At 39.3% G+C, this 26,245-nt stretch overlaps 1 protein-coding gene across 1 annotated transcript in view; it reads left to right on the top strand.

Annotated features, from left to right (window-relative positions):
* LOC149302966 (aminopeptidase Q-like) overlaps positions 1-24,686 on the top strand; it is a 50,843-nt gene extending 26,157 nt beyond the window's left edge. Inside the window, exons 4-16 of the mRNA XM_089481726.1 lie at positions 4,628-4,754; positions 5,924-6,078; positions 7,327-7,440; positions 9,215-9,358; positions 12,234-12,299; positions 13,826-13,995; positions 15,168-15,244; positions 19,289-19,425; positions 20,232-20,287; positions 21,417-21,564; positions 23,281-23,375; positions 23,955-24,065; positions 24,683-24,686. Coding sequence (XP_089337852.1) covers positions 4,628-4,754; positions 5,924-6,078; positions 7,327-7,440; positions 9,215-9,358; positions 12,234-12,299; positions 13,826-13,995; positions 15,168-15,244; positions 19,289-19,425; positions 20,232-20,287; positions 21,417-21,564; positions 23,281-23,375; positions 23,955-24,065; positions 24,683-24,686 — 1,404 coding nt within the window. The remainder of the gene's footprint in view (positions 1-4,627; positions 4,755-5,923; positions 6,079-7,326; positions 7,441-9,214; positions 9,359-12,233; positions 12,300-13,825; positions 13,996-15,167; positions 15,245-19,288; positions 19,426-20,231; positions 20,288-21,416; positions 21,565-23,280; positions 23,376-23,954; positions 24,066-24,682) is intronic.
* Positions 24,687-26,245: the final 1,559 nt, after the last annotated feature.

The raw sequence follows: 26,245 nt of genomic DNA, 5'->3' as shown, positions 1-26,245 counted from the left end.
CATTGAATAGGGAGGATTGGACAGTGATCGCCTAGCTAGTGGCAGTCCTTAAACCATTCAGGGATGCCACAGAAAATTTAAGATCAAACACTGCCAGTCTGGCCCAGGTAATCCCAGTGTTCTCCCATCTAGGCAGCAAGACGGATGTGTTCCTTGAAAACCGTGAGGCTTTGTTGATCCTCTTAGCTACTGGGATGAAAAGAAGAGTGTGTGGCCTGCACTCTCATGGGTTGCGCAGCAGCTTCTATCATGTCCGCCAACCACTGTTCAAAGTGAGCGCGTGTTTTCTATGACTGGAAACATACTGAGTCCACAGCGCTCACGGTGTCGTCAATTGCCCACTCATTCGCCTTTCCCAATGCTGCTGCTGCTGGTGGTGGTGCCAGCGTCTCTTCTCTGCCAGTTCGCTTCCTGGTTAGTGTCATGCCTCAAATGTCCAAAATGTTCAAGGTAGCTTCTCCCCCTGGTTGCACGTGTTTGCGGTGGGGCCTTGTGTCTGAGTTCTGGAAGTCCGCTCCCAAACGCCTAGGACTGACAGTCTTTGGATGCTTTGCCCTGGGGTGGAACAGGTGAGCGGGTCGCCAATTGCCCACTCATTCGCCTTTCCCAATGCTGCTGCTGCTGGTGGTGGTGGTACCAGCGTCTCTTCTCTGCCAGTTCCCTTCCTGGCTAGAGTCATGCCCAAAATGTCCCTAATGGTAAGGGTAGTTTCTCCCCCCTGACTGCGTCTGTTTGCGGTGTGGCAACGCCTGCTACCTCCGCCGGTGTAGCCAATTTACGCTAGGGCCTTGTGTCTGAGCTCTGGAAGTCCGCTGCCAAACGTCTAGGACTGACAGTGTTTAGATGCTTTGCTCTGGGGTGAAACAGGTGAGCTGGTCGCCAATTGCCCACTCATTCGCCTTTCCCAATGCTGCTGCTGCTGGTGGTGCCAGCATCTCTTCTCTGCCAGTTCGCTTCCTGGCTAGAGTCATACCCATAATGTCCCTAATGGTAAGGGCAGTTTCTCCCCTCCTGGCTGCGTCTGTTTGCGGTGTGGCAACGCCTGCTACCTCCGCCGGTGTAGCCAGCTTACGCTAGGGCCTTGTGTCTGAGTTCTGTAAGTCCGCTGCCAAACGTCTAGGACTGACAGTTGTTTGGATGCTTTGCCCTGGGGTGAAACAGGTGAGTGGGTCGCCAATTGCCCACTCATTCGCCTTTTCCATTTCCATTTCATTTTTTTCTGTCCGATACACAACCTACCAAACATAACACACACAATAACACAAATAACACAGTGACATAACACATAATACACATAACACACACATGTACAATTCACAAATCACAATGACCTTTCCTCCTGTTATTTGCCCTGGCCTTTATTTCTACACTCACTAGCATTAACGCTATAACTCACACTTCACTCTATAACATTTTTCCATCCACATAGCTGCCTACAGACCCAACTTTTTCAGGGACAGTCCTGCTTTTTTCCTGTCCCATCAAATTTAGCTAAACTAGGTATGCTAGTGCACATAGGTATAGCTGGGTAGGGTAGCACTACAACATTAAATAAATATAATAAAGTAAATAATAATAAATATAACTTTAAAATAAAATTAAATAAACCCATTAAAATTAAATTATTATTTAGACATAATACATCTTTAACCAAACCAGTGCACTGCTAATAATCTTAAAAATAACTGTACATTAACCCTAAGCTATTTTTTAGTTCTTGTCCAACATTTTTCCATTCGCATACCAGCAAACACACCCAACATTTTTGTGGACAGTCCTGCTTTTTTCCAGTCCTGTCCAGTAAAAGTTGGGTTGTTGCAAAGTATGCCATTATAAATAGGTAGCAAATGTTAGGCATGCATTACAAGTGGTCCAAAATCTATTTAAAAATGTAAAATAATCCCTATTCTTTTATTAAACATCTATGGATGTGTGACTGTGTATGATAAAAAGGAGGCCAAGTTCCTTGGAGCATTTGTCTAGGTCATTTTGTGTACAGTACACCTCGGTACGTGTGTGCAACTCTATTGGTCGTTTCGGCAGGGGGCTCGCCTGCCATCAACGAATGAGGTACATTCTGCAGTTCTGCAATTCATTTGTTGATGCCAGACCAGCCCCCTTCCGGCGACCAATAGAGTCGCACACACGTACCTTCACGACGCGAACGCATCTGCTGCTGCTGCTGCTCCGATGTGTTCTTAACCCCGTATTAACCCCTGCTACGCAGCCGGGAGAAAACGAAGATGAAACGAGCACGAAGAATGGCCACGAATATTCGCCCGAAAAGAAGACAGGAACGGGCGAATATTCGCGGAATACGAAGGGTTTTTTTCTCCGAAGACAAGTACGAAGACGAAAACGAAGAGCCCCCTGGTGCCCAAGTCTAGCTAAAACCCCTTTTTCAGCCAATATCAGTTTTCCTATCATTATGGAACAGTATCTGTCCAATGTGAAGTTATTGGTTGCTTTACTTGAAAGAGGAAACATAACTCACATGGCACAGAATTATTTTTCAGGCTTTCATGTGATTCTTTGCTATGGAACTAATTAAAAGTATTGAGATATGATATGTGGGGATCAAGGGATACCTGGAGATCTGTTTCATGCTAGAACACCAGATGTATAGAAATTGTAGGTCTCTTTGAACTTGAGGATCAGTCTTAATGGTTCCCTATGCAACCCTAAAAGAAACACCATTGCATCCAACATGAGTACAGCAAAACATTTTCTCTTTCACACTATGATCTAGAACTTATTTAATTTATCCTATTCCTTTGCACCTTCAATGTTTTTTTATCCCCAACTATTCCATTTCAATTACATGACATAGCTTATGGAATGCCACCATCAGTGAATGCCCCCAGTTAACAGGAGGTGGTACGGAACAAAAACCATTGTTTAGCTCCTGCATATTTACATAAAATACATCCCAAGAGTTTCAGTGTCGAATCGGTGTAAACCATTAAGCTCAGCATGTCAGTTCTTTGCTACTTTTAAGAACAAAAACATGGCCCTCAAAGGTTAATTAAGGCAGCCTTGGCTGAAAATGTTACTCAAATCTTACTGTTAAGATAACAGAAAAAAAGAAAAAAGTGCAAAACACACACACCATTTTAAAGTAAAGTATTAACAGCTTTACTACTCTAGAGAGAACAGGCATAAAATAAGCATCAAAACAATAGGAAGATTAGACGGCTGTCCTGCTGAGTAAGGAATGTTATATCTGGTATTTAGGATATTGCAAAACCCTTGTTTTAAATATCTTAGAAATAAAAACAGCTTTGAAATAGGCAGATGTTCTTGGTTCTATTGTAAATTAAATCAGCAATGTAAGTTTTTGTTTTTACGCTGAAATAAAATTAAGTTTGTAGTATTGTAGTGTTTTAATTTCGTTATCGTTTGCAGTCTGCAATGCTTTCCATTAAGGTGCAAATAGATAATTTTTACAATTAGTCTGCATCCATTTACAGGTTGTTATTCACATGTAGTAACAATCAGACATTCGCAGACATTCTGCTTTAAGGTAGCAGTTTATTCACCAAAGCAGGAGACTTTTAGTTTCAACTCGCCCACTGCACTCTGCATTACGAAGGGCCAACCCAGACACCTTTATCCTGATCTGCTAGGGCTGAGCTGTACATGAGCTGAAGTCCTTTCACTGAAATCATTAAGATCAGGGCCGGCCCAAGGCAAAATGCCGCCTGGGGCGAATTTTAAAATGCCGCCCCCCCCCCCCTTATCTACCTTCCTCTCCCTCCGTCCCTGCCGCCCCCCCCCATTATCTACCCTTTCTCTCCCCCGCCCCCCCCTTGTACTTACCTTTCAGCAGTCCTGCGGCGAGTCTCCCTGTTCGGTCTCGGTGCCGGCTTGTAATGCCGAATCTTCCGGCACTCAGCATTACAAGCCGGCACCGAGACCGAACAGGAAGACTCGCCGCAGAGGAGAGAGAGAGGGGCGCCGAGCGGGTACTGACAGCTTGGTAAGCGAAAACCACTCGGCGCCCCTTTCGCTCTCTTTCGCTTTTAAAAAAAAAAGGGCTTGGGGCGGCAAAGTGCCGCCCCTTCAAAAGTGCCGCCTGGAGCGGTTGCCCCACTTGGCTCCATTGTCGGGCCGGCCCTGATTAAGATCCCAGCTCCCATAGAAAGCAATAAGAGTGGTGTCAGCTAATCACTTGAATGCTAGGCAAACAATCTTATTGATTCCTTTCATTTGAACAGAACGCTACAGCACATGAGCTTTCAACAAAAGAAGGCATGGGAAAGTGCAATACCATAATAAAGCCTTAACCTTTTTGCATGCAATAAAATGCTATGGAGTCAATGAAAAATTAACTCCAATATGAATTATTTTTGTTTTTAATCTGATCTAGACCACTGCTTTCAGGTTAGATTCATTTGTTCGTTTAAAAGAACTGTTTAGAAAAAAAACCCAATAGCATTAGTATGTGTTAGATGAATACAAATTTCATCATACAACCAATTCATATTTTTTTCTAGAGTCATAATTAGTATATTTTGACAAAAATGTTAACTCTTAGACATCAATCAATTCTCATAATATTTCCAAAACGGATTTTATAAAGTATGTTAAAACATTGCAGTGTCCTAAGTGATTTTGTATTACATAGATTCGAATTTGGGCCCGTAAAGAAGCTGTACAAAAAGGATATGCCAGTTTTGCATTGAGTATCGCTGGGCCGATACTTTCGTATATGGAAGATTTATTAAACGTCACATACCCTCTTCAAAAAACAGGTAAGGTTTATTTTTTCCAAAATACTTTTGGGAAAAAATAATAAGAAGTGGTGCATACACTTAACATAGAAAGAAAAAAAAAATATTTAGTTTTTTTTTTTTTTTTTTTTTACATATAACATTTTCTTTTACAGAGTAGAAATAAAATGTTAAAGGCCATCTGGGGGAAAAAAAGCACAATTCCATGTTTTACTTATTTAAAAAAAAAAAAAAAAAAAGAAAAGTAAAGCAGTTCAGTGATTTATATGTTTTAATACTACGATTATGCCTTCACATTGTGCCCTGGTGACACAATTACAATTTCCCTGACTTCTCTGAGTGTCTTATACCAAGTAGCAAACCAAGTTACAAAGCTCAAACCAAACTACCCTGCTAATAAATAAGATTATAAGCAGAGCAGGATAAAAAGTCAATGTGCTACTCATAATTTCAATACTTGTATATTACCTTTTTATTACAAAGAAAATTCAAGGTGCAAAATTATGTAAAATGAAAATAGAGTTCCGTTCACCAGGTATGTGTGTTTTTTTTTATATCAAGAAATATCAAAGAGAAGTTACCAATCTAGCCTTCAAAGTGAAATGTTAAGACTTTATGTTAAAACTTTATGTTAAAATAAGCTAACTTCCACATGAGAGTCTTTTATCTCTACATTTTGCAATTTGAATAATGATCAGTCTCTTAAATATTTTATTTTCACTCCATTATTCATTATTGATGGACTAAAACAACTCAAAATGATTCAAGACTTCTCAAGACTAATACATAAGAGTAAGTTGTAAGACACCTTGGGTTATGCTTGGATATCCATGAAATAATGTACAGTTTTGTAGAATTTAGTTTATTTCATTTCAACGTTACATTTTCACTAACAGCTACATTTCCTGAATTCTACCTTGTTAAAGCCATGGCATTTTAATAGCTATCAGGCAGGGCTTTATTGTAAACTTTTGATTGAAAATGTGTTTTTATGAGCTACCTTTTACAAACTCTCCTCCATAAATTTTGTATTAAACTTTGAATAACAAGAATTTGTTTGCTACTGGATCCATTTTATTTATCATCAATTACATTTCTGTTCATAACTGCCACTAATGTAAACATTCTTAATGTAATTGCAATAATGTAATCTTTACCCACAATTACATTTTTTTTTAATTTTCTGCTAGATTTTGTGGCGATACCTAAGTTTGGTGTTGGTGCAATGGAAAACTGGGGTTTAATTACTTTTCAAGAGCCATCATTGATTTACAACCCAAATCAGAAATTCAGCGATGCAAAGGCTTTGATCTGCCTGATTGTTGCTCATGAGATAGGACACCAGGCATGTGGTAAAATGTCCTAAATCTTTTTTGTCTTCCATTTTGATGCTGTTAAAGAGACTCTACCAATGTTTGCATTAGATAAAAGTAAAAGTTGCATAGTTCAGCATGTTATGTTTCACATAGTTCCCAGCCTGCACTTACCATAATATACTGCCCACTTACAGAACATACAGTTCCTAATTCATTAGGCTATTACAATAAATTGTTTGTAGACTTAGTGAATTCAGGGGAAAACAAATACAAAATGAATAGTCCAGACATTTAACATGTGGTTGGCAAAGTAGACCCATTAGCCAACAATGTATCTCATATATTGATGACACTGTGGGGTCCCTCTTCAACAATGGGTAAAATAAACTTGGAACGAATGGTTCCTGTTGAGGGACTGGAAACAGTGTTCCCTCTAAGCTGTGCGCTTGTGCGCGCGCACATAGCTTTTTTAGAGAGCGCACACGTGCAAAAATTGTGCGCACAACAGTTTTTCCCAATAAAAAAAAATACATTAAAAAAAAATATATATATTTTTAATACTTTATGCGGCGCGGATATTGTGCGCACAAAATTTTGGCTCTGGGAAAATTTTTGCACAAGAGAAATTTTCTGCGCACGCCACCTAAGAAAAATTAGATGGAACATTGACTGGAAAGCCTTTCCCTGCAGGGGCTTGTCTTTATACTTAACTGTAGATGCTAGACCTCCTGTTATATCGGAAAGCTTCCCTTTTCAGTTGAATGCCAAGGTTTCTTTTACAAAGCAGAGAATGCTACCAATCGGTCCATAGTAATACACACGGATCAATAATTCATCACAGGTGCCCCCTATTATAAACCTCCCCTACAAAAAGCTAAAATAAACAAATAAACCAAGAGCGCATACACACAGACACTGCTACACAGATTAATATAGATACTGCAGTTAATGGAATTTGTAGTCCACAAAAGGTAGTACTTTTTAAAACTATTTTTTTTATTATATTTTTTATATCATTTATATATTTTTGTTTTGCCTTATTTATAATATATATATATATATATATATATATATATATATAGTGGCTCGTAGCTTGCCTCTGGAGGTGAATGCTATAAATATCAAGTGCTTTTCTTAAGAAAATATATGTATTTCATAAGTTCATGAATATGATGGCACGTGTAAATTACTAATGTAGTGATTTGATGATTTGTTTCTTTTAAGGATTACATACACTTAAAATGCCATTTCTTTTAATTTTATTTTTTTTAATTAAGTGGTTTGGGAACCTTGTTACGATGAAGTGGTGGAATGATATATGGTTAAATGAAGGCTTTGCATCATATATGGAATTTATAGGTGCCAGCTTCATTAACTCCAAGCTAAAACTGGTAAGTACTGCTATGTGGGACTGTTACGAAGATCTTATTTTGTAATCAGTCTGTATATAATAAAATTGCTTAACCATACTTATACTCTTCTATCCTGATTTGTTATATGAGCATGATCAGCATGGTGATATAAAGAACATACAAATAAGGCATATTATTAAGTACCATTAAATGCTATTACCCTGATGGTTGGTGATGGAATTCTTTCACAGTTAAAAGCGGTAAAAATTAGATTCCAATCTAGAATAGAAAAAGTGTATTGTGGATTAAGTAGATATCATTTCCACACATCATAGAGCCAACGAGGTATTTCAATTCAGACTTGTGAGTAGATATTAAATGGGATACCTGTTGGACATCTAATAGCTGTAGATCAGCACTGGCATTGTGCGTATGAGTCATTGTTTAGTGCTTTCAAGGGAGTTGTTCCTATTCATATAAGTTGGATAATATGCATAATCAATCTATATATATATAGAACTGAGACCTTTCATTGAAGAAATGCACACTCTTGTACATGTATATTGCATTGATGAAGAGAAACCATCCAATGGCAATGCAGTATAGGTTAAAAGGGGTACCTGAAGATTCAAAGAAAATCATTAAAATTACTGTTGAAAAGGAAGCATTTTTAGATACATTTTAAGCCCCATCACTTTACTCTTTTCTGGGTTTTTTTTAACTTAATGTCACAAGGTGCTGTTTCTTTGAAGATTTACAAGATACGTTTTCAGGGTACAGCATCACTTGAAGATAATTATCTTGCATTTTCTCTGTTGGAGCAAGTCATGCAATTTTATCAGCTAAGAGATTTTTTCCTCTACATAGCCATTTCTCACCATATGCATGTTGCAGCTTTTATGAAAAATAAATGTTTTCACTGTCTCCCTACTAACATAAAAAATCTACAAAGGGCCATTATGTAGGGAAAATAAGCCTTGTTATAGAGTAACTTTTCTGCCGGAAAATTTGAAGTTATGATTTTATTTTCGTGCTACTTTTGTAGACTCCTATGAGTAAGCAGAAAAATTAGATTGCTAACAATCAGGATAGAAAGAAAAAACAATAAAAGCAATGAATTAATTAATGTTAAGTATCATCATTAACTTCTGCTCAAGTGAAACATTTTAACATATTCAATACCCTTTAAACATGGTGGTGACAACACAGTGAAATTGTCAGAATTCTGATGTACCCATCTGCAATGATAAAAGCTCTGGGATGCTTGCACTTTATGTGTACTTCATGTATACCTCCCAACATATCAAATGGCCAAAGAGAGACACCTCTGTTTTAGGAAGCGTGGCTAAGAGTGGGCCTTTATGGAGACATTTTTATGTAACTGAATACATATTTTATTTACACAATTTAATTTATGAACATTAATTTTCCTGGTGTTTTAGGATTGTAGAACACTTGGAAACATGCATACCCATCAAACATTTTGAGATAATAGAAATAGGGAGACTTGGGAGGTATGCACTTGTGCATATGGTTGTTTTTTGCTCTCCAGGGACTGCTGATTTATTTACAAAATAGTCACCCTACATTGTCTTTCTATAGGTGTATGTTATGTTTCTTCTCAGACATAAATACATCCTACCTTATTATATTTTAGTTTATTAAAATGAGACACCATGATAATTCATAATAAACTCCAGGGCTTATGTCACTCTGGATTGGTGTAAAATGTGGTGCTAACCAATAGCAACCATTGGCATAATAGTACATGTTATCATAAATAAATAGTTAATACATTAAACCCATATTACAGAATGAAATGTTTCTTGTGCACAACTTACTCTACATGTTTGAAAGAGATGGCAGTACAACTCTAAGAGCTTTATCGGTGAAAGGAGAGGACATCCAAACGACGGATGATATAATGCCATTATTTGATATGTTCACGTATAACAAGGTAATTATTCTTCCTATGATTTTAACACATAATTTCATTCAAACTGTGTTTTTTTCACACATTGCATTAAGTGTTTTTTCTATAGTAACAGCAGTCTCTCTAAAAAAAAAAGTATTTTCTTAACCTCCTATTTTAGTGAACATATTCCTTTGACGTTCCTGTACTCATGTATGAATATCTTTATGCCTTATTTTTCCAGGTGCTATAAAATGTGTTCGCTATATGTCCATTTTTACTTGTGCGTATGTGACTAATCTAAAACAACAACCGTCACACTCCAGCTACAAAATCTGCTGGAATTCCAAATGATATACAAAGAAGACGAAATTACCTGTGTTGAAATTCAAACGTGCAAATGCTCCAGATTATGCCTGATCCTAGTTCTTATGCTTATGTAGAACACATGAATAAATTTTTTTTCTTTTCTATTTCTCTCCTTTTGCTAAGGCAGCTATAATATTAGCTACCGTTGTTTTGTTAAATTGCATGTGGGAGCTGCAATCTTGCTGTCCCATCACAATTTAAACTTTCCTTACCCTTGACTTAAGATATTGTTGAGTCATAAACAATCTCTGGCATTAGATTTTCATGTTGGTTAAAACGCTGCCCAGTCCAGCATGTTATAACATACTAAATGGGAAATTCACTTTAGTATCATGGGTAATAAAGACACTTAGCATTTTATGTCCTGGCTGTGCCTTAGGTGAAAGTCAGAGAAATCAAACGTGTCTTTGGATAATGTAAAATATATATTAAAATACTAGTACAACAAGTGGTTAAAGGGTTTTTAGTTATAGATTAATTTATAATTTTGTTAAATACACTAGCTCCTCCTAAGAAATATGTAAGTGCAGATACATACCTCTGTAGTGTCCAGATTTTGAGGAACAGTCTCTTTTTTTTTTAGGACCACAATCGGGCACACTGGGCACATGATTGTTGGTACTGTGTCTAATTTCACCTCCTACTTACATTTAAGGATGAGGCTACATGTTGTAAAGGTGTAGCTTCAGAGCTCCGATATGTGCCAGGGCTGATTTTATTATTCAATTAAGTAATGTTTGGGAGCCAAAGCCCTCTGTCCCTCATAACTCCTTAGATGTGATTATCACAGTGTTCTATGACTCAAAAAGTCACAATTATGTGCATAGAAACAACAGAAAATGTATTACATTGTATGACTAACCTATTCAGTTACACAAATAGTTTTCTATAGGTATTGGTAAAATCCTGGCCCCTAACCATGTCTCTACCAACACCTTCTAAAATAAAAATAGTCCTCATTTAATAATACATTTGTAGTGAGGGCAGGGGTATTGCTAGGGGTGGGCTAAGGTGGCTGAAGCCCCAAGTATTTACTTCAGCCTCAGGAGGGCCCATTACTACCCTTAAGTAGTACAGCAGCAGCTCTCTGATGGACAGCTGTGAGAAGGGAAGGAGAAGAGGAAGTGAACGAAAGGATATACTGTATGTATATGCATAGTATGTACACTATGTGTTTGTGAATTTGTGTAGGTGTATGGCGTTAGAACAAATTTGTGTGCATGTAAGTGTATGGTGTTAATGTGTGTGCATGTGTATTTGTGCATTTTGTTAGCTTGTGGTTATGGCATTAGTGTGAGCATATGGGGCTAGCTTGTGTATGTCAGCATATGGTTTGTGCATGTTAGTGTATAGTGTTAGCATGAGTGTGTGCATTAATATTTGCTGTTAGTATGTGTGGACATCAATGTAGGCTTTGTGATACCTAGAAGAGGGGGAAACTTGGTAGAGGGAGAGATTGTGTGGATGTATTTGTTTGTGCATTTGTTTGTGCATTGTTTAAGAACAAATGTGTGTGTTAGTGTATGAGTGAGTGGGTGACTAAACCCAACCATATGATAGAGGAACTATCATTTCTGTAGGAGAAAGGGGGATATACAACCCTTTTAGTTGCACAGGACACTACAGAGACAGGGACACCTGGGTCTTCCTGCAGGCTGCCCATGATACATGTGGCACCATTTTGATATGAGGAGGCAAGCCACAAGCACTCAAGTAAGTTGAAAGGCAGCTAGCAAATAGAACTGTGGGAATATTTTGTGTTTTTGTTTTTCTGCTTTGTTTAGGTAGCTTCATTTTAAATGCAAATCCTTAATACAATATTTTTTAACTATAAATAAGCACAGTGATGTTGGTAAAAATATTGGCACACAGCACAAATCGCAGTGGATATAATAGTTCCCTTTGGGTTAAGCCCCAGTTCTTTTTCGAACCTAGAGATGCCCCTGACTGAAGGCTTTGTGCCTAGACATGAGTCGGTCAGTCAAATGTATGAATACTATGATTATACAAGGATGATCAGTTCACTATACAGTATTATATGTATTTTTTTTTAAGCAAGCTAAGCAGAATAAACATAAAGAATAATTTGAAAAATATGAAATGATTGCAGTAACAATGTGGTGATTACGCAAGGCAGCTCAAGTAAATAGATTTACATTGGCTGAATATAACATTTCCTGTAGGATTACACAAAATACAACCAATTCTTCTGTCAATAAACAATCTAGAAAGAGAATTTGAAAATAATGGCTCCAATAACTGTTTACTTTATCATAAAAGTTCATTTTAGAATTTCTGCAAGTCCATTTGCTGCACCTCTCTATGCTACACTCAGTTCCAAAACCAAGAAACACCTATATGTCCGAGGAAGAAACAGGCAGTTCAACAGCATAGCTCTTCCCCCTGACTTCATTTAAAAAACATCAGAAAAAAAAATCATAGAGATGATGTAAATGTTACAAAATACTGTTTTGTATGATGAAATTATGTTATTCCCACTTTCCTTTTATATATACCTAATTCATGGCACACAAATATTTTTCTTCTGCAGGGTGCTGCACTTGTCCGAATGGTAACCAGCTTCCTCAATGACAAACTCTTCCTTAAAGGGATCAGTGTGAGTTTAGAATATCTTTTTCTTTTGTACTATTTTTTTTTATTTACCTCTGTAATATTAGGAAAGGTGGTAGGTTAAGCTTTAAAACATTTATGCAAAATTATTTTTTTTTACCTCCTAAAGCAGTAATGAGCCTTCCATTTGTTTCATCACAGTCATACTTGAAGACATTTTCATACTCAAATGCTGACCAGGATGATCTATGGAATCATTTACAAATGGTACTTTTCCCAAATTTTTCCCTCTCCATCCCTATAGCATGCCTAAAATGTTCATTTTTTACATTTAAATTACACTACTAACCAGCTTCAAACCTTTTTTTTTTATAAGAGCAAATATAATTATTTTGAGTGTTTGTTCTTGATGAATAGTCAAATATTTGTTTTATACAAGAGCTTTAGAGGTAGATTTCTTTTGGATATATTTGAAAACAGTAAAAAATGTATGTTATAGCAGTGGTTCACAACACAGAGGTCCAAGACCCTTGGGCTCTGCATTGTAACAGCCCCTACACACACACGCTCTTGTGGTTGTAAGAGGAGCAGGGAGATGCTGCCCCTGAGCCCTCTTCTGTTGGGTCCTACTTGGCCCACAGGGGACACCACCACTTGACTGCAAAGAACCAGGTTATTGGGGCTTGGTTTTTCTGCACCTTTTGAAACATCTGTTTGTACGTCTAATATTGATTCATATATGCTTATTAATAAACAAAGCACAGTGCCCCCTCCACAAGCCATGTATCTGGCTGTAATTTGAATCACCCTATCTTTGAACATGTTATTGGACTTCTGAAGTTAATGGTCGCTTATATGAGCCAGTGGTATGTTAACAAAACATGTCTGTGATAAAATTTTACAGACAAGTTCAAAGAGCCCATTTCTATTTTCAAAAAGCCTTTTTCAGTGGGCGACCATATATTGAGTATTCCAGTTTTTTAACATTTTTGTGTGAAGCAGATAGAGAGTAGAGTTACAAAGAAACTGTAGGAAAATATATAATAATATCTTATATCAGTTATGACTAATCACACACTTCGCTAGTATCAATATTTTTAGGATGTTATACTGCATTAATCCAGTTAGGCTGGTAGATCACATATATTCTTTCAGGTTTCTGAAATCATTTGTGCTGTAAAAAGATTATGAGCACTGCATCCTGTTTTTTACGCCGTTAGAAACTATTATTAGACTATTATTGTTTTTTATACTTATTTCAAAACCATGCTGTATTTACTTGTTATGCGCTAGATTATAATGAAATCAATATCAATTAATAGTTAAACTAATACACTATTAAGGTTTTCCATCAACTTTATGAAGATGTTGGAGATTTCTTGCTTATGTCAATCAAAGAGCCCTCATTTCCCCACCAAGAGGATACAGGGGAGACTATCTGTCCTGGAAAGACAATTCTTATATTTTTGGCCAATTATTGGTTAGTGAACTGGTGCTGTGCAAATGAATACACCCTTTGGTGTATTTCCATTTTTGTTGTTATATCACCAATAATGCAGAACATTTTCTAAGGTTATAGATGATCAGGATGAAGTTCATTTACCATCTCCATTAAGGCAAATCATGGACTCATGGACTTGGCAAGAAGGCATACCTCTTCTTACGCTAAACACCTCAACAGGGAGGCTGACTGAAGAGCAGTTCAAGGTTGACAATTCAGATAACATAACAAGCGATAGCAAGTGAGTTGGTACTTTACAATATATATTTATGAAATGATGCTCCTGATCTTGAATTAACTTTATAAAAAGTGTTAAGATTCAGTATTTTTAAATAAGATGTATATATTAATATATAGGAAGAATTATTTAGTACGTTTTCATTTGTTTGGGGTAGGGGCTTTGTACAATTTACAATAGGTTGTTAACACATACATAACAAATATACATGAATACATACAGATACATCAGGAGTTGAGAATCCTGCTCATGAGCTTGTCATCTAGCCTTATGGTACTTTTACACAAAGTGGCAGGAATAGTTTGCTTTTGAGGGCCCCACTCATGAGCTTACAATCTAAGATAGTAGTGTAGGTAATTGAAGCAAAAGCAGAGGTAGCTCTCTTTTAGCAGTAATTAGGGCTAAGTGGTTTCAGGAAGCAGAAGAGGATGTATAAATAAAATGAAAAGAGGGGTGGTGCGTCAGTGCTTGGTTTCAGGAGATGGCTAGCACACAGCTTGGGACGTAACAGAAAGACTACAAAAGAAGATAGAGGTGAAATCAGAGAAAGTATTTTTAGTTAAAAAGGGACAGGGTTATGGCTTGAGATGGGGATTGTGACAAAGGAGTTTACATTTATAAATACCAGCATTTGGCCAAAAAATAAACAAACAATCTCCCTAAAATACATATATGGTACATATATAGAAAAACATGCAAGTAAACAAAATATGAGTTAATATATTAGGCTGTTTGTTCCACGTGCCAATGCCTTGTTTGCAAGGATCAGATTATTGTGCAAATTGTTCATGCACTGACAGATTCCCCTCTCATGATTTTTTTAAATCTCGGACATGTCACCCCATGGTACATATAAATGAACATAAGATATCTCGACTAAAAACATAGCTAAAGCCACTTTATCCGTAAAACACATCTAAAACCAACACAACAAATAAATGCATAAACTCAGAGTACGTGGAACAAACATAGCTTTTTGTTTTCTCTCTGGAGAGGTGGGGCATGCCCACAACTCAACTTTGACTTTTTGTCAATTAGGTTTAGGTGTGGTTCAGCAGACATTCACTGACTTCTTGTGGTGGCTGCTGGAAAATGTGGTTAAGACATGTAGAGGTTACAGGCTATATATAAATTATGTTGTGGTTCAGCTAATCTGCAATCTCTTTTTTTTTTAGCCATACCTGGATTGTTCCTGTTTCCTGGATAAAAAATGGGATCCAACAGCCCATGGTTTGGTTAACCAACAGGTCCAGTAAGTAATAAAAAAAAAAAATTGGGAAAAGAAAAGGAAATGTCGGTGTGCTAAGCTAGTTCCAGGCTCAAACAATACAGATGTGTAAAACGAGGCCTAGCAAACAGGTGTAAGCATGCTGCAAATACAGTGTATTGGCTGTACAGTGTATACAAAAAAACAAACTGTCTGCGCTTCTCACCCTAATAAATTTGGCAACAACATATATAAACATAATATAAATGAGAGGTTTTGGTTATATGAATTGGCCAAAGCATACTGAAGCTCACCCGCCACATCAAGGCGCCTCTCAATAGGATGAGAACCTACTCTCACCTCCTATATAGTGGGCACTATGCGTGATTGAGGGAATTAATGAGTATCTGTAAATGATTAGTATTTGTAAATGAGGAAATTAATATATGAATGAATGAATGTTTGTGAATAATAAATGAATTAAGTAATGAATAGGTGTGTGATTGCATGGAGGTGTAAGTGGGGGGGGAGCATTGCACAGGGAGGCTGTTTGAGGATACCACAGGCAGGTTGTTGATGGGCAAAAGGTGGGAAAAAGGTCCTATGCTTCCATTCTGAGTGTTGGGCAGATCCTGTGAGTGAAATCTGGGTGCTAAGGGGGGGGGGCATTAATTCACGAGAGGGTGTTGGCTGGGGGCATCACATAAATCAATACTAAAGGGGGTCTGGGCGGTGGGATAAATATACAACGTGGGGCTGACTGCATTGGCCATGTTTTCCAGGACACACACAACTTTTACATTCTGCTGAACAGCCCAGATAAAATGCTGCCCTGCAGTATGAGGGATGTATAGACTCATGGAAGGAACAAACTAGTCAGATATACATCCCCATACTACAGGGCAGCATTTTATCTATGCTGGTGGCATCAATACACAAGGGTAGCAACTGGGGTCATTACACAAAAGGGGGCAAAAACACTAAAAGGGGGGTCAACGACAAAGCAGTGTGGAAAATACTTTTTTAAAATTATTATTGTTGTAGCTTAGCCCATCTGGTGGGTGTCAGAGCCTGTCCTGTTGTGTGTGTCTGGGTGTCAGTGTGACAGGGCCTGTCCTGGTGTGTGGGTCTGGGTGTCAGTGTGACAGGGCCTGTCCTGGTATGCGTTTGTCAGTGTGTCAGAGCCTGTCCTGGTGTGTTTGTGTGTTTGTGTGTGTGCCTGTTTAAGTTGAACTATAGTCACAAACTTTCTAGGCCCAGAAATCAGTAAGCAGAAAAGTAAAGGATTTGTATTTCAATCTGCATATTTTATTAAAAAAAGGATTAGTTGTGTTAAATGTGGCTTCAGGCGTCCCATGTATGATGACTTTTTTTTAGTGTACTGACGTACTCCCAATCCCATCCCATCCCATCACATTGCATTAACATGTGTTAGAAAATCAGGAAAAGATGTGCATGGATGGTGGGCTGACTCGGTGGCGCAATGGGCCAGCCCTCCCCTGAACAGATGTAAAACTGAACCACTCATAACAGAAGCTTACTGTTTTCTCCAGTGCCATCCCAAAGTAACTGTTTGGACTTTATTTCATTTGGCTGGGGCAATGCTCGAAGGATTCATTTGATTCTGCTCCCCTTTTTTTTCCCTCAGGGTACAGCTGGACTGTTCTGCGCTAAAAAAAAAATTCTTGCTGACGGCCAACAGCAATTTTTGGCTTGTACATATGTCCTTTTATGAATTTACACTGTAGTGAGAAATTATGCTTATTTTTTTTTACATTGTGGTTTTTATATTTCATACCTGTTCCTGTGTGCTTTGATAAGCTTTTGTGCTTTTGTGGAGCACAGTGGTAGAATTGCTTTTTAAAAGCTATCTACAGTCCTATGATTTGACTAAGATATACCCCTTCCCTTCCCCTTCGTAAATGTTATTCCATATTACACTTATTTTTTTCCATTTTCCCATCTGAAATCTCCTGTTTTTCTTTCTGTTTTTCAACTTTTATTGGAAGAATCCCAAACAAAGAACAAAACTTTCTTCAGACCGAGGGAAGATCTTTATTTCCTTAATATTGGTGGATAATTTTTTGTGATGTTCTACATTTATTTTCATTTATTTCTTGTAGTGGGTAACCATATGTAAACAACATTAAATGGGTCATAGGAAAAATGTAATTAAGATTAAACAAAGACAAATGTCCATCCAGTTCAACTCTGCTGTTGATCCAAAAGAAGGCAAAACACTCTAGTATTGAATTACAATTAGTGTAATCCCAATCTCTTGAAATATTTATTACTATAAGTGGTTTTGCCCTTATATACCAGTTAGTTATAGGACTGAACAGGAGTTGTATCCACCAGTTAGCTTTTAGTTCATGTTTTTTGGCCAGAAACTATTTATTGATAGAAGTTTATTTTGTTACTAATTATTAAAATCTAAGTTTTATACTGATTTCTAGTCTGTACCCCAATCGGATTTCTGGTTTGGTTGACATTAGACTTGGGCACCAGGGGGCTCTTCATGTTCGTCTTCGTGCTCGTCTTCGGCAAAAAAAAAACTTCGTATTCCGCGAATATTTGCCTGGTCCTGTCTTCTCTTCGGGAGAATATTCGCGGACATTCTTCGTGTTCGGGTTTTCTTTGTTTTCCCCGGTTAAGGGGTTAATACGGGGTTAAAGCCTCTCTGGCGCCAGAAGTTTAAATGTCCGTATGAGCAACTCTATTGGTCGTCAGCAGGGGGCTCGTCTGCCATTGGTTGATGGCAGACGAGCCCCCTGCTGGCGACCAATAGGGTCGCTCGTACAGACTGTTACTCCTGGTGCCGTAATTGTTCGGCAGATCCCGCTGGTCTCCCTGTTCTATCATTTATTAACTGATAGAACAGGGAGACCAGTGGGATCTGCAGGGTAAGTTGCAGCATTGGGATTTTAAAAGTCTGTACGAGCGACTCTGTTGGTCGCTCGTACAGACTTTTAGGCTCCTGGTGCTGTAACTTACCCGGCACATCCCACTGGTCTCCCTGTTCTATCAGTTAAATGTCAGTACGAGCGACCAATAAAGTCGTTCGTACGGACATTTAACTGATAGAACAGGGAGACCAGTGGGATGTGCCGGGTAAGTTGCAGCATTGGGGTTTTAAAAGTCTGCACGAGCCACTCTGTTGGTCGCTCTTGCAGACTTTTAAAACCCCAATGCTGCAACTTACCCGGCACATCCCACTGGTCTCCCTCCCTGTTCAATTAGTAAGTCTGTGCCGGGTTAAATGTCCGTACGAGCAACCAATAAAGTCGATGCCACTGGTCTCCCTCCCTATTCAATTAGTTAAAGACCAGTGTCATCTGCAGGGCAAGTTGCAGCATTGGGGTTTTAAAACCTCAATGCTGCAACTTACCCTGCCGATGCCACTGGTCTCCCTCCCTGTTCAATTAGTTAAATGTTAAAGGGTTAAGGGGCCGTGCAAGTGAGCCTATTGGTCGCTTGCACGGCCCTTTAACCTATGGATTTCCGCTCCCATAGGTTCGCTGTCAGGGGTTACAAAGACCGTGCGAGTGAGCCTATTGGTCACCTGCAGGGTCTTCCTCTGGCATCAACCAATTGGTTGATGCCAGAGGAGGTCCCTGTAGGCGACCAATAGGCTCATTCGCACTGCCCTGTAACCCGTGACGGCGAACCTGCGGATTTCCACTTCCGGGAATTGCCGCGAAGACAAGGTAAGTTAGAAGAGGGGGGGGGGGGGAATGGTAGACGAAGACAATCACGAAGATCTTCGGGGTGTGTGTCTTCGTCTTCGCCTACGTTTTACCGCCGCCGTCTTCTCTTCGGCGTGTCTTCGGAACGAACACGAAAACGCACTCTTCGTGTTCGTTTCCATGTTCGCCCGAAGACGAATGCACAAGTCTAGTTGACATATACTCTATTTCATAGTCGTATAATTTAATACTGAAGGTACTGTTTAAATGGTGATGCATTTATCAGCGCTATGACTGCAAATAACCGGGTAGTCTCTTGCAGATCTGTATTATATAATTCCCTTGTGAAAAAAAATTAATTCCTTCCATTGACACATAAAATAATTATTTCTTGCCATTTCAGATATTTTTCCAGGAATGAAATTTGCATCGGATGATAAATGGATTATGTTAAATATTAATGTAACATGTTACTACCGAGTAAACTATGATGAAGACCACTGGAATCGCCTGGCTAAACAACTCGAAAAAGATCACAAGGTGAAAAATGTCTATTGATATAGTAATTTGAATATGGAACTACCGGTATACTGTTTACTGGCACTGTAAGCATCAAATCATATAAGCACATAGTCATGCAAAGCAAGAAAAACATACCTTTCCTTATCTTGATTTTGCAGGGACTAATCTGTGATTAGATGATTAAAACATAGCTTTTCAATCAAAGACAGACAAGTAATTTCAAACTGCATTCAGATTTGTGAACCATTCTTTTATTAATCTGTAACCTAGCAGGTTGTCCATTCTTTAAGCCCTTAAGGCTGGGGGACATAATATTTTGTTCCTGCCTATAAATAAAAGGATATGATATTACTTAATCTGCTACTGTCACCGATCTTGGATAATTGCAGTGTCAGGCAGAGGAGCTGCAATTAATAGGAGACGCTTTTCTCGAGGAGCCAATCACATGCACATTGTTAATGTCTATCAACATTTCTATTGGTTGTGATCGCTGCCTTTCTGTTGTTCTGCAGGGGGCACAGAGAGGCAAAAAAGACAAAACCAAAGGTCCACCTTGGCTTTTGCAGTGATTTACTGTGGAGCATGATTTAATGTTCATTCTTTGTATTGAAGCAAAATGGTTATGCATAGCAGCCTCTATGCACTAAACTGGCACTTAATAAATCCCCATCAGTGGTGCACATGTTTAGTGCAAATTGTACACAAATTACTAATGGAAATGGATAATGATAACTCAACATCCTTAGTCAGGCTTTGTTGGCCATTAGATATAAACATGAAACCACTTGCCTTTATATCTTCTAACATATGTGTCACTTGTGCAGGTTTTTCCAGTGGTTAACAGAGTCCAGTTGATTGATGATGCGTTTATGTTGGCAAAGTAAGTATGAAATACAGTCTAGAATGAATACATCAAATGCTTCAAAATAAACATTGGACTGAAATGTGTTGCCCTACCCACACGGCTAACCATATTGGATGTAAAAAATAACACCCATCCCATAATTGAAATAAAAATATGGAAAATAAGGTCTAACAAGAAATTCTCTCTCTTGTCATAAACCTACAAAATCTAAACTTCAGTGGTGACAAACACAGATAAAACAACATATCTTACAGACCCAAAAGGGTCACTAATCAGTGAAATTACCGTATTTGCTCGATTTTAAGACAAGGTTTTTTCCAGAGCAAATGCTCTGAAAAATACCCCTCGTCTTATAATCGGGGTCGTCTTATAATCAGACCTCAAATAGGTCTGACTATGAGACTAAGAACCAGATCCCCCGCAGCGATGCAGAGGACCTGGATCCTCCTGTGTTATGCCCCCCCCAACTTACCGGTGCTTCTGAGCCCCCGCTGCTAACCGCTCTAATCGCATAGAGCTCTACACGCTGCCCGGACTATGCACTGGGGACTGAGAAGCACCGGTAAGTTTGGAGGATGGAGGGGGAGGGAGTGTTAAATGGGGGGCATAAGGCATTTCTAGAGGCCCCCTTTTAACCTTTTAACCTTTTAACCCTCTTTATGCCACTCTGCCTCCTGAAATGCCTTATACCTCCCTATATGCCACTCTTCCCCATAATATGCCTTTTAACCCCCTAAATGCCTGAGTGGCATATAGGGGTATAAGGCAATTCTGGAGGCAGAGTGGCACATAGGGGGTCAAAAGGCAATCATAGCTTTTATTTAAAAAAAAAAAGTTTACATGAATTAACATTTACTGGTAAAACTTTTTTCCTATAGGGTCGTCTTATATCCAGGCTTTTCCTTTTTTTCTAAATTAATATTCAGATTTGGGGGTCGTCTTATGGTAATAAGGTTGAAAATATCAAAAGAAAAAAAATGTAAACATCAGCTAAAGATTCAATTTTCAAGCAGATGAAATTGTCAGGGTTAAAGATAATATAGCTAAACTCATTGGTGGATTACAGTCTTCAGGATGTTTTAAACTGTATATTTCATGCATTAATAACTTTACATTAAAACTGTTTGATATTTTAATTTTCTAGAGCTGGCTACATTCAATATGAAACTGCTCTTGATTTAACAAAATACCTTGAGAAAGAGGATGAAGTCATTGTATGGAATACAGTCCTGAAACATTTTATGTCTATTCAGAACCCATTTATCAATTATGACTCCTTTCCATTAATCAAGGTATGGATACCTCTCTTATTAAACATTATGTTTGTAGCAGATGTGCAACCTATACAATAGTTCTTTATTTTATATCTTGATAAAATACATTTTAATATATATATATATATATATATATATATATATATTAAAACGTATTTCATTAGCAGAAATGAGAGACCATAAAATCACAGTGCCCCAGCTATGTTTATATCCAGCTTATAATAAACAGTGCCCTCCGTTAATATTGGCACCCTTGGTAAAGTATGTGTGTTTATTTGTTGAGGAAAGGGAGCGTGAGGCGTCTGTCTCAGGTGCCGGCACTTCACGTTGAGCAGCAGTGAAGCGGTGCGCACCGCGGCAGAGCAGCGAGACAGAGGCCTCACGCCCCCACCACAGGACTGCACGGTAAGTGACCTACAAAGGGGGAAAGGGAGAGGGTAGATAGTGAGAAGGGGGGGTAGGGAGAGGGTAGATAGTGAGAAGGGGGGAGAGGGTAGATAGTGAAAAGGGGTAGGGAGAGAATAGATAGTGAGAAGGGGGGTAGGCAGAGGGTAGATAGTGAGAAGGGGGGTAGGCAGAGGGTAGATAGTGAGAAGGGAGGGAGAGGGGGTAGATGGTGTGAGAAGAGGGTAGATTGGGTTGGGGGGCCCTTAACAGATTCTCACACCGGGGGCCCTGAGGCTTCTAGTTATGCCCCTGCTTGGTAATAAAATAGTACAGACATTATTTTTGCACTTAGAAGTCTTAAGGGGCCCCATAAGTACCACTTTTCCCTGCACCACAGGGCCTGTGTTACAACCCTGTCCATTACATCAACAGGGACTTTTATAACATCACATTCTAAATACATAGACATTGATATGTAGTTGCACCCCCCCCCAATTTGCAGCAATAACAGCTTCCACTCTGTGGAATCTTTCTGTGGGAAATGTTGCCCATTCATCCAGTAGAGCATTTGCGAGGATAGGCACTGATGTTGGATGAGAACACCTGGCTCACAATCTCTGTTTCAGTTTATCCCAAAGGTGTTCAGTAGGGTTGGGCCAGTCAAGTTCTTCCTCACCAAACTCATCCAACCATAGCATTATCCAAAATATCTTGATATGCTGAAACATTATGATTTCACTTCACTGGAAGTAAGGGGCCCAAACCCTGAAAAACAGCCCCATACCATTGTTGGCACAATGCAGACAAGCAGGTAACATTCTCCTGGCATCCGTCAAACCCAGACTCGCCAATCAGACTACCAAACAGAGAAGCGTGATTCGTCAATCCTCAGAACACATTTCTACGGTTCCAGAGTCTAGTGGCGACGTGCTTTACAACACTTGATCCGATGCATTGTACTTGTTGATGTGAGGCTTAAATGCAGCTGCACGACCATGGAAACCCATTCCACGAAGCTCCGGCTGCACAGTTTTTGTGCCAGTGGAAGCGTTGGTGACTTTTATGCAACAGCACTTGGTCACCCCACTCTTATGACCTTATGTGGCTCAGTTGTTGCTGTTCCTAAATGCAGACTACGTGGTGCTTGACCTTATGCATCTGTGGCAGTGGGTCTGATTGAAACACCGGTATAGTGTATTTGAAATGAAGAAAAAAAACTTAAAATATAAAACGTTGAATGTAAAAATTAGGTAATATAGTTACCAGCATAGGCTGGAACTTTGTTTTGCTTCTGAGTATTTAATTCCAATCGCTCTTTTTTAATGTCTTTTTTTTTTTTTTTTTTAGAAATATCTCTTACACAAAATTAATCCAATATTCCTACACTATGCAAGTATGGTTCGCAGAAATTTTGATGAATCAGCAGATGACTATTTCATTCAGTATGTATTGCTTCTTATGTGCCATTTGTGATTCAACTATACGTCCACCCACTATTCATAATCATGACTTACAACATGGCTCAAGTTAGCTTGTAGTGATGAGTGGTTAACTAAGGGTTGATAAGAAGTGGCTGAACTGGGAGTGTGCAAATCGTTTAACAGCTCCTTGATGTCTTTCCTACTCAGAATATTGCCTGCAAAAGTCCCATTTGCTAAAAAAGTAATTGTATATTGTCAGAATGTGGTTGGCCCAGTGACTAACTCTTGCCTTCAAGGATGGCTAAAATATCCTTAAGGGGAACGCCACTTGTGATCAGGAAGATATAGCATGGGGGGTGGTGTTGGTGCCTTAAACATAGAAAATTAGAGAACACAATCTTTTGAGTTCTGCTCCCTTAACTCTCAGGGTTATCCTATACAAGATATGTGTTGAACTGGAATAATATACATAGTGTGCTATGTCAGATGACTTATGATGACTTTAAACCAAATCCCTCAGAGACTGGTTACATGTTATATTTCCTTTGTTGCATTAAATGTGATGATTAATTTTATTCAATCTTTTTTTTTCTGCTTTAGTACAATAATCAATGACATTTTTAAAGCTGCCTGCTCACTTGGATTGCAAGATTGTTTGGATCTAGCAAGTGAACTCTTTAACAAATGGATGAACAACCAATCTACAAATGCGTATGTAATTAGTAAATACACACAGAAAGATTGTCTTTTAAATGGTCTTGGATTCATACATTAGAGAAATATAGTATGTACTTCACATTTTGGAGTCAAACAATGGGTATCATCCCAGTGAGCAAAGGTGAGAGAGCTATAGGTGGGATATATATACACACATTTTGAGATTATTTACAAAAAGGGAAAGAAGGAGCCCTGTCTTGGTTAATAGGTGGGTCTAAGCACCCTTGTCGTTTTTTACATTTATTTTCATTCACTTTTGTAAATTTACTGCAAACTCATATTTTCTACCAACCTACATGCACCCACGTTTTAGTGAATAGACCTGTTTGTGATAGTTAGAATTCTTTTTTGCGAACAGTGTACTTGCTCAAGAATTCCTACACAAGCCTCTTCACTGCAATAATTTTTTTACATTTAATTTTCTTTCACATGACTTTTTTTATGAGAGTTTCATTCTTTGTTTTTATGTGTGAATGAACAATGCAAAGGAAGTGGTTATGTGTGAATTGTCTAAAAAGATGTGAGTGTTAATGAATATCACTTTGGCTGCTTTCTTCACTTCACTTCTTCACTTTTGCTTGGTAAAAATCTTATTTATGATACCTTTTTAGGTGATGTCCTAGTTCTTGCTCCATTTAACATTTTCAGAATTCAGAATATAGTGGTAATCATATTATAGGTTGACAGAAAGAAACACATTAATGTTGATCCAGTTTTAATCCATGTAGATTTTCTAAATCCCAGTTTCTAAAAACAAGATTCCTGAAGGGAGTTAAATTGTTGACATTTATAGAGCAGAGAGTATGATCTTTTATACCCCCCCCCCCAAAAAAAATTGAATTTTCTGTTTTTACATTTTACAAATGAGTTCAGAACTTGACAAGAAAAAAGTAAATGAACCCTTTGGAATTACCTGGTTTTCTGCATTAATTGTTTATAAAATGTGATCTGATGTACATCTAGGTCACAAGTATAGAACAGCCCCGGAGCATGAAATAGGTGTAGGGGCACCATGACCGGGTAAGGAACAAGGACCACACCATGACCTAACAAAGGGTTAAGGGCTTGTTACATTTAAGCATCCTGTATAACTGTTTGCCCCCTGAGTGAACTTTTGCCCTCTAGTCTGAATATTCAGCGACAGGATGAAGGGGTGGGCACTGAGGTGCAAAAAGCAAATAAATTTGGGAACCTATGCTCAGTTAAGGTCGTAGGTTTTAATAAGTAGGCGAAATTGCACGTTATTCCAGAGAATTTATTCTACTGTACCATGGAAGCCTTGCTGCAGGAGCTTAATTCCAGGCTGTCGACTGAAGGGACTGGCTTACTGAGAGATCGTGTGGCTGAGCTGTTGTCCGAGTCCCAACCCGATGTGCCGGTGTCCCCTGAGCAGTCTAGGGGCCTGCGCTCTACCAGGACCCGGGTGTCTCGCCCCCCGTCGCGCCTTAGCCCAGAGGCTTCTGGGCGCTCTAGACCCGTTTCTGGCGAGACCGGGAGTCCAGGCCACCCCACCGCCAAGCGGAGCAGAGCATCTACAAGGACTGGACGTTCCAGGGCGTCGCGGGCAACAAGACGCACGAGTCCGGAGGTTCCACCTACCTTCGTTCCCCCTAGCAGTGCTTCCGAGGATGAGATGGCGGGCGTGTCTGAGGATCCGGTGCGGCGTGCTCCGGCTGCGTCGTCTGTTCCGGCTGTGGATGTCCATCGTGGAGGTGGTTCCCGTTCATCACGCTCCGGGGCCCCCGCCCGGAGGCAGCAGGAGTCCGGGGGTAGTCTCAGCGGCGGCCGGGATTCGCGTCGTCGCGGCAGAGTGGGCGGTCCTCGCGAGGGCAGAGCTGGTGACGGACGTCAGGATGAAGCCGTTCCTGCCAGTACAGCCGAGGACCCCGGTACGCCTGAGCTGTTCACGCCGGTGCCTGTCAATGTGTCAGCAGGAGAGGCTATGCCCTCTACATCTTCCCCTGCAGCTGGCCAGGCGAGGGGTGAGCATACTGTTGATCATTCTCTTCCTCTTTTATCTTCCCATCTTTCTAATGTTCCCAGTAGTTTTGGGGGGTATGCTGGGTCACAGGGGCAATTGGGGTCTCATAATTTTGGGGGTTCAGTGGTTGCTAGTAGTTTGTTGGGGTTTGCAGGGCCTTCAGGTGTGCATAGGGCTTTACCCCCTGGGGCTT

Source organism: Sceloporus occidentalis, unplaced genomic scaffold (genome assembly GCF_023333645.1).
Source record: "Sceloporus occidentalis isolate IW3139 unplaced genomic scaffold, rSceOcc1.0.p SCAF_16, whole genome shotgun sequence".
Taxonomy (NCBI): domain Eukaryota; kingdom Metazoa; phylum Chordata; class Lepidosauria; order Squamata; family Phrynosomatidae; genus Sceloporus; species Sceloporus occidentalis.
This window is presented reverse-complemented; position numbering and strand designations above follow the sequence as displayed.